General features: G+C 36.3%; 1 protein-coding gene across 2 annotated transcripts in view; it reads right to left on the reverse strand.

Moving 5' to 3' along the window:
* ANKRD28 (ankyrin repeat domain 28) overlaps positions 1 to 18,418 on the reverse strand; it is a 58,689-nt gene that overhangs the window by 13,297 nt on the left and 26,974 nt on the right. For both annotated transcript variants that reach the window (XM_017835492.1, XM_017835494.1), the window contains exons 4-8: positions 11,550 to 11,620; positions 8,449 to 8,649; positions 7,591 to 7,678; positions 4,408 to 4,550; positions 3,155 to 3,367 (exon numbers count right to left, since the gene is read on the reverse strand). In XM_017835492.1, the coding sequence (XP_017690981.1) occupies positions 3,155 to 3,367; positions 4,408 to 4,550; positions 7,591 to 7,678; positions 8,449 to 8,649; positions 11,550 to 11,620 (716 nt within the window). The remainder of the gene's footprint in view (positions 1 to 3,154; positions 3,368 to 4,407; positions 4,551 to 7,590; positions 7,679 to 8,448; positions 8,650 to 11,549; positions 11,621 to 18,418) is intronic.

Genomic DNA, 18,418 nt, shown 5'->3' on the forward strand with positions numbered 1-18,418 from the left:
CACCAATGCAAGTAAAAAACTTTTTCTATTTAGGTCACCAAACTTTCAAGCAGCAAAGGGGCCCATAAAACAATTAATACTGTCCCATTACATACTCATTTCAATGTGTTCTTCCATGCATGGAAATCCTGAATAGTGAGGAGAGAGGGCTGCAGTAATGAGCAATACGTAACAAGATTCACTGTTCCACAGTGGACATTGCCAAGGCTACGAAAACAAGCAGGAAATTATGTCCTCTGCCAACAGAGGTGATAAAAAGCATATAACATATTTCTACTGTTCTATTATCTTCTGCCACATAATCTGTTCTCCATATGAGGCCAGCACTCACAGACACGCACAAGAACTTACCCTCCATCTGCCATCAGGAATAAGAGTGTTTCCCTTTTGCTCTCCCCACTGCCACTCACAGCAGAAAGTGCTCTAATAGTACTGTCTAGTCTGCACCCAGATTGCCACTCATAACCCCTATTACCTCTAACAACACAGAAACAGTTGCACATGGGACAAAACTATTGAACCAGCTTACACAAGCAATATAATTATGATGAAAAATAGATCTTATAACCATTTTAAGAACTACTTTGAACTTAAACCTCAGTATTTGGAAACAGAACAGAACACTGGTTTCACTAAATACTTAGTAAGAAGGCCCTAATTCCATCTCATTTTAATTCCACAATTTATTCTTATCTACACAACATACTAGGTTTTTTTTGAAGGACTGGTTAATCCAACATTTATCTTTATAGGCCTTTCCAGGGAAGCAGAAGTTAACTTAGAAATTATTTTCTTTTGCCCCAGTTCTTGCACTTTTCAACAGTGCAAGTGATAAATTTTCATATACCAAGTAAGGCTGTTCACACCTTCAGGTGCAAATTTACAGGCCAAATTCTGTCATACTGGTATAAATACACAGAAATGCTATTAAAAGAATTACAATGGAAACACTTTGTTTAGGAAACAGGATAAATGCTGTTTTCAAGCTTAAAATCCTTATACAGTCCTACTTGCTTAATTATGGACTTAACTGTTTTGATACGTACTAAACCAACGCATTTTAATTACAACAACCTACAGCTAAAGCTACTAACGCTCTTTCTGAAATGGAGCCCTCCTTACTTCTTTCTTTTAAGTCAGAAATATACACAAAGTTATGAACCCTTGCAACCCTGTATACAGAAAGACAGTAGTTCTTGGCTTGGTAATATTTGTCAAAGGATGGTTTGGTTTGGGTTGGAAGAGACCTTAAATATCATCTAGTTACAACTACCCCGCCATGGGCAGGGACACCTTCCATTAGACTAAGTAGCTCAACTCCCCATCCAACCTGGCACTGAACACTTCCAGGAATGGGGCATTCACACCTTCCCTGGGCAACCTGTTCCAGTGACTCACCACCCTTGCAGTAAACGATTTCTTCCTAATATCTAATCTAACCCTACTCTCTTTAAGTTTGAAGATATTCCCCCTTGTCCTGTCATGAAATGCCCTTGTACAAAGTCCATCTCCAGTTTTCTTGTAGGCCCTAGAAGGTGCTGTAAGGTCTCCTTTGTTCTTATTTGTCTAAGTAACATACATATATAATCACTAGTATATTTAACATTGTGGGATTATTTTCATGGCAGACCACATCTTTCTGAGAAATGATGTTTCAAGAATGTAGGACAGAAGTCAGCCAATGCTGCAACACTGAACACTCGGTCTTATCCAGTCTGGGACATTATGCAGAGCAGAAAGCTGGCAGCAAAAATAAACAGACTGTGACCTGGATATTTTAGGGCAAGTGAGAAATAAACCCTGTGACACAGCTCCTTACTTCTGCGGGGCACTTTGGTGATTAATTTTTCCACAACTGTGTTATGTACATTTGCATTAAATGAGCCACACATCTAAATATATGTAACAGTGAGCAGGAACATACATCTAAGATTTTTCCACATCAAAGAGCTTATTTTCAAACTACTCCCAAATTTTCAGTTGACTATAGGTTTTGTGCTAACAATAGATACAAAAATATATTTTACCACTAGTTAGCTGAAAATCAGGGTGAATCATTGTGAAAATCACTGCTTCCGTGAAGTGAACAACAAACATCAAGATTTTTAACAGAAATGTCAGCTATTCTAACATTCACCTCCTGACCAGATTGTGTTGAAATTCAAGCATAAATCTATCAAACTTTTAAGAAACAAGAGGACAGATAATTCTCTTCCTACCACATGTGGGTGATAGTTCAGGCAATTAGACATTCTGCATAAGGAACACTTGGACTCTTCATTCCATCACCCTAGCCCAAAACCTGTCAAGACATCAGATACTGCCACTAAATATTTCTGAATGGAGTTTAAATTTTCTTTACCAGAATAAAAATCAATGTAATACAAAATAGGAGGTCTCATATCTCTCTCCCACATCTCAAGACTTCACACTACACACTAGAGAAGACAATAAAAGATAAAGGTTATAGCTTGTTTTTTATGCTTGTGTGTATTAGAAATTCTGCCTACAATACTAGATTATAAGGAATATTCTGCAACCAAGTACAGATGTAAAAGGTATACCGATTTTGCTTACCAAGTTTTGCTGGAGTAATTAAAACACCAGCTGTTAAACCTTTCCATTGGCCTGATCTATTTATATTTGTATTTTTATACACCCTTCCCAAATCTGCCTGACTAATTATTCTAGGATCTTACATTATCGGCCCTTCAACTGCTCCAGTGATTAGCCTGTTCATACACATTTCTCTGAAATACCCTTGGTTTCGTTCATGTTACTTATTTATAAGGAAAACATATTCTTTTGCATTTTTTCAAAATATTTGCTTTTACTTACATGGCTAGACTAGGGAAAACAAATTATACAGAATTCTGACATTTAAATGTAATCAAGATTGAGCAAACAGTATCGTCATCCTTCTTCTTTATCCTTCTGGGCCATTTAATACATCCCACTGAGGTTTTGATATTCTGATCAAGTTCCTTGAAGCAACATACCGGCTCATTTTTACAACAGTACTTTTCATACAAGTACTCCATCTATCAGTGGGAACCTCTAAAATGCTACCATAACAAATATTTTTGAAAAAACTATCTCTGATAAAGATGTACTGCATCTTTAGGTGTGAATGGGTGCCTTTGGATATACCTACCTTTATATTTACATCTGCACCGTTGCAGACCAAAAGCTCTAAACACAATGCTCCATGTGTTGATGCAGCGGCAAAGTGCAAAGGTGTAAACCCCTTCTCATTTACTTGATTTACATTAGCACCACAGTCTATGAGTTCATTCACTACAACATCTTGCCCATTGTAACAAGCTACATGGAGAGGAGTATTTCCATAGGCATTTGGTTCATTCATCTGAGAGAAAAACAAACCCCAAGATTAGTTAGTAGGCAGAAAACTGTATTTAATGCAGCATTTAATTCTAACAAAGAAAGATCTCATGTCATGAGATTATGTTTTGAAACTCTTAAAACCAGAAATTAAAAGCAAGTTCTGGGTGTAGCACTTTGATCAAGATGTGTGTCCTGGGGAAGAGCATGATTGCCTTACAAGTGAGCCAACCTCCTGCAATTGTCTCCGCACCAGTTTCCTGTGTGCAATTTAAGAGAAGACGCACATGCCAAAAATGTCAACAGTGGCATACTACAAAGCATAGCACAGACCTCTATAAAACAGCATTTGCAAGTTTTCATTAAAAACATAGGTCATAGAGACTTTTCCCGAGGGGGGTGTACGGGTCTGTATAGAAATTGAATTTGTTGTTGTACACAACATGATACTGAATTCTGATTTACTTCTCAATAAAGAACTTGAGCTGCAATCTCCAGCCTTGCAAGGCTAAAATGTGATTCACAATGCAGATTTCTTACACAGTTTCAGAGTTTATTGTTAAGATGCTTTCTATGCGCAGGTACTGTAGAGCCTTTTAATTTATTTTGCATTTGAATATTAATATGGCCTTACTCTGGTTTTGGAAGTTTCTCACCATTTTTAGTATTTTCCAAAATTTAAGTGACATAAGAAAGTCAGTAACATCTATATTTTACAAACTGAAGCAAAAACATTTAATTTCCTGCACTTCAAAAAGGATTGTGTGGCAGAGCTAGGATCGGAATTCCTATTTCCTGACTTCAAGTCCAACGAATTAAGACCAAGAAATATCAAACAAAAAAACTCTACTAAATACACATTTATTTTCACATTATTGTGCAAAATCTACAAGGCTCTTAAGTTACCTGGAAGAATGTGGTTTTATAACAGAAAAAGTATTTCCAGAGATCTTCATTCACATGCTTTCACTACACCATAACCTGTCCCTAAATAAACAGTGTCCTATAGTACTAACAAAAGCATTTCAAACAATAAAAAAATGTGTCAGTTTTATTTTTCCTTACATCAACGCCAAGATCCAGAAGATATTTGACTACACTGATCATCCCACTAGATGCTGCAGCATGTAAGGGTGTATATGATTTCTTATCTTTGCATGTCACTTCAGCTGTATGGGTCACGAGTAATTTCACAACTTCAATATGACCTAAAATAACAAAGACAAATAAAATAAAGCATCATTTTTTATTAACCAGTAGAGGGTTGCAAACTTAATAATTCTACGATTCTTATAACATGATCAAGACATTATTCATTTTGACCTCATGTGGAAAACAAAGAATTGTTCTTGTTTTCTAATTCTATCATGACCTATAAAAGCAACATTAATCACCTCCACATACCACATCCAACAATCACAGCATTTATACTGCAAAAATAAATTTGTATATTCAAAACAGAATCTTGTCTTCTGCTTACACAGCAGGATTTTTCTGAAGACTTGAGAACTAGAGAGGCAAAGTCACTTTGCAATTATTAAACATTTACTGCAAATTTATGTTACCAACTTGAGAGACAGTGTGACTGTCAGATTTCCACTCTCACCTCAATTGCAAACATGCCTGCTAAGGTTTCTAAATCTTAAGCAGAAACTTTGAAAAAATTATGCAAACACGAAAAGAAAAAAATATTCTACTTTGACATAAAAACATATCTCCCCCAATCCAACTTCCTTTACTTGCAAAGCATTTAAAATCTTGAACCAAATTATACAGGACTTAGCAAAGCCCTGTTTTCAAGACTGACTCAGACAATCCAAGAAGGAACCGTAGCCTTTTGAAAGCATTAACTGCTCTCCTAAGACAATGAGAGGAGGGTAAGAGTCGAGTTCGGATCACGAGGAAGGGATGACCAGGGGGAAGTTCCAGCTGGAAAAGGGGAGGGAAGGCAGGGAGCCCACCCTGAAGTGGTGGGCAGTAGCTCTCACTGCCAGCTTTGGGCCAGGGGCCCCAACACCACACCACTGCTGCAAAGGGCAGTGAGCTTTCCACTGCCTTGTAGGCAGTTGTGACACCGCCCGCTAAGAAGCCATGAAAATGGGGTAACCAAAAAAATCTGTCATTCTTGCTCTGTTGTTAATTTAACTGCCAAAAAAGTCATCACTGAAAACACATGGATAATCATGACAAAGTCTGTTGAATAAAGTACATGACTTTAACAGACCACGATACACTTAGTGCTTTGCCTTTGTAACTGACCCATACAGACAGATGTGGGATTCTTTGTTTTGCCTTTCAAGTGACACCCTTACCTTAGTTAAAGAAGTGAGGGGGGGGCATACTGAATTCTTATACTTATTCAGTCAGACATCTAAGTAGAAAGTATCAAGTCCAGCTTTCAGCTTAAGCACTTCATAAAAAGTGAGGGTCTTCACTTTTTAAGAGAATTTGCAAAAGTCTGAATAGGAAGTATCTACCCAATAGAATACAGACAAAGCTATTTTTATAAACATTCAGCCACCATGATACTTATTTTACGCTGCATGTCCAACAGCACACAAAACACCATTTTACCCAGTTATACCGATCACAACCATAAGAGTTTACCAGTGCAATGTGAAGTGATGCAATAGTTCACTTAACTACTTCAGTATTGTAGGAAAGAAGGGACAGAGAAATGCAAACATGATACTCATCTTCTGACCCAAATAAAATGGGGACAGGAATGAAAACAAGCCCTATATGAGAGACAGAAATACAGAAGATACTGAAAGGAGTGAAAGGAATAGAGAGACTGAGTGGAACAGTGGCAGAAAGAACTTTAAAGAGAAGATAAAACCAAAAAAAACCCCCTGACCTGCATTGAAAACACAAGCAGCAATCAGTGGAAGACTCTCAAACAGAAGACCAACATACTTGAGGTGAGAAGTGCTGCAGAGACATCCCAATTTGTTAATGAGAGCAACAAGAATGTTAGTCCATTTCAGTCACAGCATTGCAGCTGGACAGCAACGGAGCTGGGTGAAAAGCAGGAAGGAAGGGAAACAATGGATATAACCCTAGGAAGTTATTTATAGTAGAATGACGACAAGCATAACTTTTTTATTCTGTGGTCAGTTTTACTCGGTTGAAAAGCTTTAAAGGTTTTCTTCAAACAACTGGAGCAAGGTACAATGGCTCTAAATTGTAAAAGAGAATGTCACAGGTTTTTTTTCTTTTATTGAAGACTTTTAAAGTTTTTTCTACTCTGTTGTCTACAAGGATATTTAGGTTGATCAACATCAGTTAAATTAAATTTTTCCTGCCCAAACACTCCTGTTGGTAGCTTATGAAATAGCACTGACTAAAATTGGCATAAATGTAGCTTATCTGAAAAACAGAAGACTTTTCCCTCATCTAGGTAAGCACAAACAAGAAAATGTCTCTGTCCTCTCACTGACACTTGTCAGATTTCTGCCATTTCATGCACAGATTTCACTCAACAAAATTCTGCAAATAACAACCTTGAGTAAGGTGGTTGGACAGCCTGTCACAGATGTTGCTTTGCAGATATAAGTACATGAAAAATACTAATACAAAATATTGCAAAGCATGTTGGATCAATAACGAAAAATGCTCTTTAACTTCTGGGGTTTCAAGAACTGGTATCTGAAGTGCAATACCATCCAGCTTCAAATTATAAGTTAGGAGCATTAATATTGTGATGATCACTTCATAATTCACTGGCACATTCAAGTCTTTTCAAGTCTGATAAAAGACAATGAAGTACATTACCTTGACAGTACTGCTAGTGCATTGATCAAGGCCATGAGAATAATAATTATCCATTCCTGGAATAAGAATGGCAAGGCAAGAATATGCAGTTTCAGCGATGAAATATTCTTTTGAAATCCAACCCCCAGGGTTGGATTCAGGTGCCCCTTGTATTAACTGTTTACTTTTTGTTTAGTATTACTGCAAAATTTTTCACCTGTGATTAGACTCTCTGATTGAAGAACACAGTTCCTCCTTTTTAAAGAACAAAATTACCTACCTCACTTTTCTTACTCAAACAAATTGATTTTTCTTAGCACAAAAAACACATTTACAAGGCAATTTGATCTATACTGTTAATGGTTTTCTGGCAGACACACAATAACCTCAATGCTTACAATGCAAATTTTTCCTAGAAATACATAAAACCACTAAACATTAGGTGACTTTTTTTTTTTACTACCAAAATGGTAATCAACTGAAATATGTACATACCCATATATGCTGCCCAATGTATAGCTCGTCTGTCTTTCTTGTCAAATGCATTAATATTGGCCCCTCTAGACAACAGTAAACTGACCATCTAAAATAAAGAAGAGAAATTCTTTTATTCATAATGGGAAACTCTGCTTAGAAAAAGAAAATCATAGAAGAAATGTGTTTCTAAATACATGTGTTTCTAAAGGATTTAAATATGCTGGGTTTTGAATATTCCATAAGCTTGAAAAAACTGGCTGCCACACCCTGGCACAATAATGAAGCAACTGTAAGGAACACAAAACTTCATGTCAACAAAAACATTTCTCAGTTTAATATAGCAAAGCTGTGAAATCTTTCAAATCTTCAGGTTATTACTAAGGGATTCACTAAAGCTAATCCCCAAAAGCAAGCCAATTTCCAATGTGTCTCCAATTACCTACATGCAATTAATGGGAATTTCTCAACAGTCATTTTTCAAAGCTTCAATATTAGGCGAGTTAGAGCTTATTACATGTATTTTCTCCACATTTCAGTGACATCACTTTCCATATGTTCACTATTTACTGAATAGAAAAATATCCTGGGTTTTCCATTTTTAATTTACCCATTACTAGTTTAACTCTACTTAGCAAATTTGCTTCTGTCATAAGAAAAGTGAAATATGTAATAACCTTCCAACTTGATGATGTAACATTTATTTTCCACAACTGTTCTGTACAGAGATGCAAACAAAAGACAAATTCAAATACAAAATAGGACTTGGGTTTTTTTGAGGGGATGAGGGAGACATGATTTTAAACTGAGAAACTAAACGTCAGAAATGTGAGGGACAGAATGATGAGTGGAAAACAAATTAAGAAAATTAACTTTTACCTCAACGTGTCCACTGAAGGCTGCATGATGCAATGCAGTTCTGCCTGCTCGATCAGACACATTTACATTGCTTAGGAGAGGCACCAAAGCTTCAGCACACTTCACAGCTTTGTTTGCAGCTGCTATGTGTAGCGGTGTCTGCCAGTTTTTATCACGAGCATTGACATCTGCTGAATGCTTTAACAACACCTGAACAGCATCCTGAAACCATTTACAAAAAAAAAAATAAGCCCCTTAGTAAAGATCTGAAATGCCAGCCTTAGATTTAAGGACAGTATAGAAATAATTCTTTACAATTTGTTCATTTATAAACATAATCGTACGCTTTGAGATTTGTACTTTATTATAAATCCAAATTTTGGGATGTTCTCATGAACGTGAGTAATATACCCCCTACAGGATTCAACCAAATCAACCATTTCCAGGTCTTTTATCCAATTCCTTACGCCACCTGGCATATTGTTTTGTCATCACAACTGATTTCCAAAGCTCAATTAACCAACTTAGGACTTCTTCCATTGCCAAGGTTAAATGAAGTACTATGAACTTATAATGAATTTTCATCAATCTGCCAAGCAAAAGTTTTGAACTGTCAAAGTCTAGAAATGGCAAAAAGAACAGATTATTAAACGTACATTTAGAAACCGCAGATAAAACAGAGCATGGTCACGAAAAGTTTCATCATACATTGTTGCAAAACTCCTGAAAAACGTTTTAAAATATTGCACTGAATTCCATCTCTCAAGAAGATTATTCATTTCCTTTTGTTAAAATTACAAGCTGTGAAAAATTGACAAATTACACTGTAATTCTTACAGGAAGATAATAAAAACCTATTAAAATATGTGCACCCAATTGGAATGCATAAAAAATTAAATCTGTTGGCAATATCAACATGATGATGAGTATTGCATTTTACACCAACTGTGTGACCTTCCCACAATTCACTAATTGCTTTTGGTGACTGCCAACTTAGTCACTGAGCACACAAAGAATTGATTACCACTTTGAACTTAAAACATGTTACCACAAGTTGTTACTAGAAATTTTGAATTACAGAGCGGTACAACAGCTAGGTGTTATTCTCAGCTATGAGCAGAATGCTAAGTAACTCTTGATTCTATTTATATTATAATAAATTATATTTAAAGCGTTCAAATTTCTTGTACTGTCAATAAAAAAAGAAAATAGGAACAAACATAAAAGTGTACATACTGTATCACAGGCTTATAATTTAAGTGAGAAATGGAATAATTCTTCTGTGAGAAACTGAAGCAGATTTAATACTTTAAAAAACTAATTATATTTTAAGTCTTGTCTTTTTAAAACCAAATATTAAGAAATACCATAATCAGAACAAGGAAATTTTAGAACAGCTATTACCCCTTTTGCAGAAGAAAGCACAATAATATTAGTATAAAAATAATGTATCTCATTTTTAAGCACATATGCAATCAATGAATTTAATAGAATTAGTGAATCTACTTAGGGCTTTTTTTTTTTTTAATTTGCAGTGTACACCAGGTGCACAAAAATATAAAGGCCTAGAATGTGACTGTCTTGACATGAAGTTGCCTTAACTTGCACAGTTGACAGCCAAGTCCATAATTCCAGCAATTTTGTAGGTTTCAATGTCCTTGTTTAATTGCAGCTGTCCTTACTTAACAAGTAAATCCAGATGTTTTACGGAAATCATTATGAAGCTTTTTCATTACAGCTTTTCATCTAAAGCCCCAAACCTATATATGTCTGTCAGCTGGAAAACGGTGCCTATATGTATCAACCACCTATACGGGCCCCAATGACTCACTGTGTTTATAAATAAAGAATTCTGACAAGCGCCTGTCATTGGCTTTTGGGTAAACAGTCTGATTGGTTTACGTGTGATGGTTGCCTTTGGTTAACATTTTGTACAAAATCTTCCACATTTAAAAAAATATGACCACTGCTGCATTTCTTGAAGTTATCATTTAGGCAGTTTGTCTGCAGTACTCCTCTCTGCAAGCATTACTGTTGTAAAGAGCTTTTATTGTTCCTCAGCTCTGAAGAATGCAGCATTTAGTGCTTCGGTCAGCTCCCAAAGGAGCAGCCTAAAAATATCTCAAGAACAAACAGCATTTGGGAATAAGGCACCCTTGAAGACTCATTTTCAAACGCTGTTTTTAATATCATGATCTCCATATAACTTAGCTATTAATGCTAGTGACAAAATACTGCCATTTATCCAGGGAATTCAAAAGCAAAAACTGAAACAAGGCTTGTTTAGATAGTTTGTTGGATCAAATACTTCAAGTTCAATGCGTGTCAAAACCAAAATATTCAATTCTATCTTCTCAAACAAAAATTTACTAATAAAAAATCTTTACTTGAGACGTACTGAAATGAACATCATTTTGACTCAGGATCTCAAAGGAGAGACTTTTGCATAAACTCTTCCACATAACAAGCTCAGCATTTCTCTGTTTGCTTTGATCTTCTACAGGCATTTAAATTTTTTATTAAGACAACCACAACAGAGAAACAATAACAAAGTAATTTCTTACATTATTATATTCTCACAACTATGTAACTGGTAGACTTCAAGAAACATGCTACATTTCACTTATAATTTTTAAAGTGATGTTCAATACTATTATTATTAATTAATCGCTTTTAAAAAAAAACAACAGAGATTTGCAGGCCTTTATAGAATCATTTATTTCTTCAATGCCTGAACAGCCAAGCACGTAAAAAAACCAAAGAAATGCAAAGACAATGCTGTAAAAACTATTAAATCTTACTTTATCTCTAATTCCCTCATTCCAAACAATTCTGGTTACCTTAGAAGTTAAGTGAACTTGAGAACACTGTGCAGAATCCTCTCCTAAGGAAATTGCAGAGAGCAAAGCTCAGAACTGTAAGTTTATAGTTTTTCCTCTTTCTTCCTACTCAGGCAAGCGCTATACATATATACATACCCTCAATAGGTTAAATAAACTTACAAAAACGTTCTGCAATTCCAAACATTTGGAGTAGTTTCACTTTTTAAAAAACGAACATCAGACAGAAAGTAATTTGAGATGCCTTATTTTAAAACAAAGCAGTCACAAAAAGCAACATACCTCACTACAAGATGCTACAGCTCTGTGTAAAGGAGTCAACCATTTGCTGTCTTTGGCATTAACTCTAGCTCCTGTAACAAAAAATAAAGTAATAGAAATTTAAAATGTATTTATAGGATGACTGAAACATTTTCAAAAACAGAGATAGACCTATTGGAAGTTATTTATTCTAGGCTCACTAATACAGTACGACGCAAAAAATGGAAAGGGATCTTTTCCCCAGCTGACATCCAACACTTTGAGGAAAATTCTTTTAACACTGTAACCATAATACTCTTCCACATCAAAGGATACTCATATTTTTACATTTGGTCATCCTCTATATTCTTTTGCACTTCCAAAGCCACACAAAAGGCTGTTGCGCAAGAAAAATTAACTCCTTGCCTTCATTCAGCAACAAAAATGTCATACTTTCACAGCTGAAACTCTCCACTAAAACAGAGAAAGCAGCTGTATTTACACCCCATGCCTCCAGTTTCCCTGTGGTTGGTGTGTCTGATGCAAAGGTATAAAGAATGAGGATGATTCTTCTACTGGGAATTTGGGAACAAGGCTTCACCACTTCACCAAGCCCACCCCAGGATGTCCTGGTCCTCCCTTCATGAGAGAGATATGGCCACACCTCTCTACTTCTAAAAGCATTCTAGAGAAAGAGCCATTCTTGTCCCCAGGAAACAAGGCTGCACAAACATCTGTAAGGGACACAAACCTGGGTTTGGATTTTAATTTTTTTCTTAATAATAAAAGGAAAGAAGAGCTTGGGAACATTTTTCCCTGAAGGAAAGCAGCTGAATTACATTTTAACTTCCAGTGAGCTCCACCAAACAAGAAAACTTAATGATTAAAGTTAATAATTTTATTTCTTACTGATACACACACACATATATAAATAACCTTGTAGGTTTTTTATACCTTGAGTGGAAATTTATCCATCCTTATTTCAAAACTTCTGAGATTTTACAGGGATCGCTTAGACACAATGTTACGTTTTTGAAAAAAACAGTTTGGAAATACTGTTGGAAAGAATCACTCAGTAACATTAATGCTACATGATCAGAGCTGATTGACTTCTCGGGCTAAATATATCACTGTTATGTCAGAACCAACTGTAGTATTTCCTATGCAGGAACAGAAGAGGATGGAAGGCCAGTCAGACACCAAATGCCAAACAAGCTGCTGGCCAAGACACTCAGCTGAGAGACAGGGTATTTTGCTCCAAGACCTGCACCAGCAAAGAAGCTGAACAACCTGACCAACAACCCTAGCAGTCTGTACAGAATCATGGTTGCATATAATAACCAAACCAAATACCTGAAGTCAATTCTCTTGAGTTTCTAGTCAATCCATCCCTTTTGGTCTTAAGAACAGAACACGGAAGCTGAGGTAGTATCCAAACTCCCAGTTAGATCCTAGGTCTTCCAAACACTAGACAAAGCCTGAGGTTCTAACTGCTGGCTACAATTTCAGGGATTTCCATCTTTCCTTATCTAAATTTCAGAAGCTTTGGATGTCATTCTATTTTTCCAAGTGCAAAAGTTTTTGAAAAATAAGACTGATGAACAGGGAAGAAAGTCCAAGTCCATTTGAAGAAAACTCCCACAAATCTAACAAAAGTTCAAGAGACTTCATCATACCATAAATATCTGCTTTTATCAAACGTCCTAAGGATCTAGTGGTGTACTTCATCACATCATGTGCCATAACAATGTACTGCATCAAGTTCTGCATGGAACTCAAGCGAAAAAAAGAATTCAAGGACTCTAAAAGTCACCAGGAATGTCTTACGATTTTTGGCAGTAAGTGATGAATGAAATCACAAATACAATGAAGTAATGATCAGTGAGAATGTAATTAATATATCTTGAAAGTATCTGTAATTCTTGATTGTCTTCCAGGTAATTGCTGGCCACACCTTGTTTTTAGCAGAAGAGACAAAAACAAGAGCCACCTGACTTTACATCTAGCCAACAACCAAGGAATGAAGACTTTCAGTCTGAGTTCTATCTCTAATTTTAGGATACAAATGCCTTTAAAGCATTTTAAAGAACTTAAGGGAGTTACTAAGCCATTAATAACCATCCTAATTTTCCTCAGGAAAATGAATTTGCAAAACTTGAGTCAGGCCAGATGCATCCAGGTAATGAAGCCCAAGACAGGAGAAGCACCGTGCCCATCAGAAGGGAGAAATGCACGTTTCCACTCCAAAGTGACAGTTACCTAAGCTCTAGCTCTGAGTGAAATGTGCTTAGAGTCCAAGCAGCGTTTATGTGTTCAGATAAGGTGTTTATTGACATTTCTGCTACTTTTAACACACAGCTTAAAAATTGCACCAGAAGAGAGAAGGAATAAATGCAAAAAGATACTGTACAAAAGGTTTTCCCAGTGGTAAGTTAATCACACTTGCTAAGACGAAAAGAAATTAATATATGAAAGGAAATCAGCATTAGCTAAAGAAATGTCTAAGTAAATTTTAAGTGATATATCTAAAAGTAACACAGTCCTCTCAAAAGAACAAAACACAGCAGTATCTGCTTCCCATCCCATATGTGGTCTTTCACTCAAAGAAACAAGAAAGCCTAGGTCTACCACATCCCATAATTAAAACAGTGTAATATGCTATAGACATCAAAATAAGCTAACTTTTCAAATACAAAAAAATTTGTAGATTCTCTGACAAACAAAAAAAACAAAGTTGATTTTTGATAACAAATCTAAATCTCTGATGGACTTAAGAAAGACCACCAACCTTGTTTTTTCCTCCACAAGAAAACTTCTTAAAGAAGTTGCAAAATTGTTATATTGAAAGACAAAGCTTTTAAGCAATAATCAGGACAAATGTACTAGGAAAAAACACCTGGACTATTAACGTGGGAATTGGGAGATTACATCTCTAGATACATTAAATAAAATATTATTCAATTAACATAGAGATTTCTTTGCCCTCAAATTTCTCTAAGAAGCCATGCTGCAAAAAATAATTTGAATTTCATAAAAGAGCTTCTCCAAACAGCCTTGCATCTGAGGACATAATCCCCCTCTAGGCTGTTCTTTACTCCCTAGCACATGATTTAGGGAAAATGTTACTGTTCCTCCCTCCCCCTTCAGACGCTCTTGAAGGGTCATAAAGCTCCCTCAAACCTCTCAGTCCTACCACACAACAGTGAGGGAGTTTACAGCCTTGATTATCTGGGGTAATCCTCTAATCCAGACCATTGCAAACAAATGTTATAAAAATATATTACACCTCTACCAAATAACTTTTGCTTTAAGGTGATTTGTTTCATGGTTTGCTTAAAGACAGTTCGAACACATGTATGTGTATAACTCACTGCACAACACTGCCGATGCAATATTATCTCCATGAAGCCCAACCCGCTGACGTGTTAACCAGGGCATTTCTCACATTTCAAATGCCAGTTATGCGGCAGTTTGCTCTTTCAAAGCACAGTACAGCGTATCTCAATCCCTAGTGTGCAAAAATGGAAAAAAAAACCAACGCCAAACAACCCCCCCACTTACCACACTTCCAGACTTCAGGGGGCTGTCTTAAAAAGTTTATTAAAACTTCTCAAATATTTATTTGTTCACTGTAAAATTTTTTTATATTTCATTTCTTTTAATGCCATAGAGTTTGCAGGGAAAGGATTAGGGGGCTTGCCAGTGAGATCAAGCACAATACTGCAACACAGATACTCAGCTTGAACTTAAGAGCCAATCACGTAAATGACCCTCACCTAAAATTGAACCCTCCAAACAAACCAAATTATTCTTCCACATTGGAGCACTAAACCAAAACATTCAAGATCACTCCTTTCACCACCAATTTGGTTTGTACAGCCTAGTAAGTTTACACATCTAGGCAAATATAAAAGCAGGACTTTTGCTCTGTAAAAGGTGGGGGTAGGAGGAATTAGAGAGAGAGAAGTAAAATTCAGGGATGAGGGAAGAAAATTATGTAATACATTTCATCTTGCCAAGTTGCATTCACAAGACTGACAATTAGAAAGACATGTTTATTTAATAAATATAGCACAGAAGCTATTGAGAACCTCAGTGATGCTTACTTTTAGCAAGTTTATGTTTCAAGAGGCCCATTTTCCAACTGAATACATACGCTGATTTACAGACTGATCATGGAGGTTTTAATTCTATCAATCTGTATCTGACAGTTGCATATTTAAATGTGCTATTAGCCACCAATTCCTGGACACGTTTCTGCACTCCGATTGCAACTCCTTGGTGTCCATGTCCTTACGTTCAAGTAAGAGCTAGCACCGCAACCACTCCCTGGAGAGACAGGCAAGGAATGACTGGGTAGAAAATGCTGCAAGGAGCAACTACACACCTCCTCCTTCACTCATCAAGTGCCATACAACTACATAGCCATGTCTCTCACTTCACCTCTGTGTTTCACTCCTAAGAACTTTTTCTGTGACTCTCCTCCCGAGCTCCTCCGCACCACAACTCTTCCTATTTGTAAATGTCCTCAGAAGACTAATGAATGCAGTGGCCGCATTATCTGCATGCCACTAGTTGGAAACAGATCCAGAAAAGAAATACAACAGAACTGACATGACATTTTCATCTTTGCTCACAGTACTGTCTTAAGTACTGAATTGCCTTCCACTGTTCTGTTTGCAGTCTGTATTTTTAGACTTCCAAGGATGGTATTTTCCTTTGTTATTGTACAAGATGTGCTAGGACTGAACAATATCATAATATAAGCAAAGAAAGCAAAAGTGCTTTCAGTCAATTATGCAATACAGACACCCAGTATTTGAAGCTCTGAAATGTTTATTTAGGAGTAAAACATGTAAATAAGATCTTCAGAGTGCATTTAAGGAAGTAACAAGCTTTGTTTTAACAACTAGTATACTGAAATAATCCTAGGAATTATCTTGGCAGGAATTAGGAAAATCTCAGGTATAAATCACTGAGAGTAACCAGCAGTCCAACTGTAATTAGATGTTATTTAATTATTTTTCCTAACAGCCAGTAATAGCTTCAGAAGTTTTTCCTTTTAAATGATCCACTATTTTATCTAGAGACAATGACCTTGGAAGCACTTAAGCTGGCAAGCAGAAATTCTCAGACTACGCTGAGGAATAAACAGATAGAGAAGAATACTATTCCTTAGATAGAAAAATATGTGAACAGCCAGGAGGAGATACAGAAGAAGTTTTTCAAGTAAAAGAAGATTTGAGATATGAACTTGAACAATCAGTAATAGAAATTAAGGGTAATTTCCTATTGAAAACTTGGATACTTGCAAAATAATTGCTGCAAAAATAATGAATAAGACCTTATTGAGAGAAAGCTGTTTGCTATTTATAGGCTAAATGCACAGCAGGGGATCTAGAACAGTGACAAAAAATCTGCAAGGAACAGGACTGGAATCTTTTGACCAGCCACAATGATGCTTCTTCAACAACAGTTTTTCTTTTTATTGTTTAAAAAACAAACAAACAAAACTGCCCCAAAACAACCCCACAAAAACAAAAAACACATGAAGATACACAAAAGAGAGGAGAACCACAGTCAAGTCAAAGCCATCCTTCCGGGACTTAACTGATTTTCAATACAGGAAGTTAATTTCCTTTCAGAACAGTTTCTGTCACATCTTCTCAGCCACCACCTCCTTGAGCTTCAGAGAGCAACAGGAGGTCCCTCTGACTCCCCGAGCTACTGAATGCTTCTACCTTTTCCTAACTCAGCTTAATTTTCTCTCTTAAAGAGCATCAGAGCTACTTTCTTCATAGCAACTGACTGTTACTGCTGCCAGGGGCAAGTTAGGACAGCTCGAAAAAGAAAATGTCAGACAATATCGCCGTCAAAAGAAGAGGAAGTGGCTGAAAGATACAGCCAGCGTAAAAGCAGCCCCTGTGAAACGCCTTCTGTGTGGGGGTACATCTGCAATCCAAACAAAGGGAGCTTCATGCAGCTGGGATTCTGCAGCAATAGCCTTCCAACAGCTGAGCAGTGTGACTGTCATTGCATGGATTTTTAACACTCGCATAGCTTCAGAATTAAAAAAACACAGGTAGAGTTCCATAACAATGGAGGGCCTTTACTATCTTCCAAAATCTGTTATTACTATAACGATAGTTTTCCAGTATCAGGAAGATTCTTACATTTTCCAGCTGGTCCAGAGGAAACAAAAACTCATGGGCTGCCAAACCTTAATGAAATTGAGTTTGGCCACACTCATGTAACACTGAGCTTCATGCAGAGAAAATTTTGGGTTAAACAAACAGAAATGTGTTGTGTTAGTATTAAAGTATCAATGCAATATAGTAACTAAATCTATTCAAAAGAAAACAACCAACAATTCAAATGTTAATTTTGAGGAATTACGTTGATTTCAGGGAAAGCAATAATAGTTTGCATGGTATTTTAAAGAAAACAAATGGAAAAAGTTAGTAATCACAAGAACACATTATGTGATCACATTAATCTGTTCTGCTTCTCACATGTCATTTCCCAGCAGAGTAGACTCTGACGGTATCAAACATTATAGGACAAACAGAGAGAATAGAAGTTCATATGCAGGACTTAAAAAGAGTTTGATCTTTTTAGTCCTCACTTCTTGGAAAGAACAAAAAGTTGGACATTCAGTTCATTAAAACTTAATTATTAAATTTTTCTAATTGTCAGTAGTTTGCCATCATTTAAACAATTAAAGTCAGCACAATTATGCAAAGCAGACAGATGTACTTGTGTGCCAGGATGCAGAGCTGGACATAGGCCATAAAAATACAATTGTGATGAGTATTACAACTCTTCCCAGAGTAATACAAAAAAGAAAATGCTTCTCAAATTATAATTCTCAAGTGACTAAAATACAAACTTCTGTTCCATCCTTCTGGGTG

The sequence above is a fragment of the Lepidothrix coronata genome, unplaced genomic scaffold, assembly GCF_001604755.1.
Source record: "Lepidothrix coronata isolate B3197 unplaced genomic scaffold, Lepidothrix_coronata-1.0 Scaffold258, whole genome shotgun sequence".
In the NCBI taxonomy this organism is placed as follows: domain Eukaryota; kingdom Metazoa; phylum Chordata; class Aves; order Passeriformes; family Pipridae; genus Lepidothrix; species Lepidothrix coronata.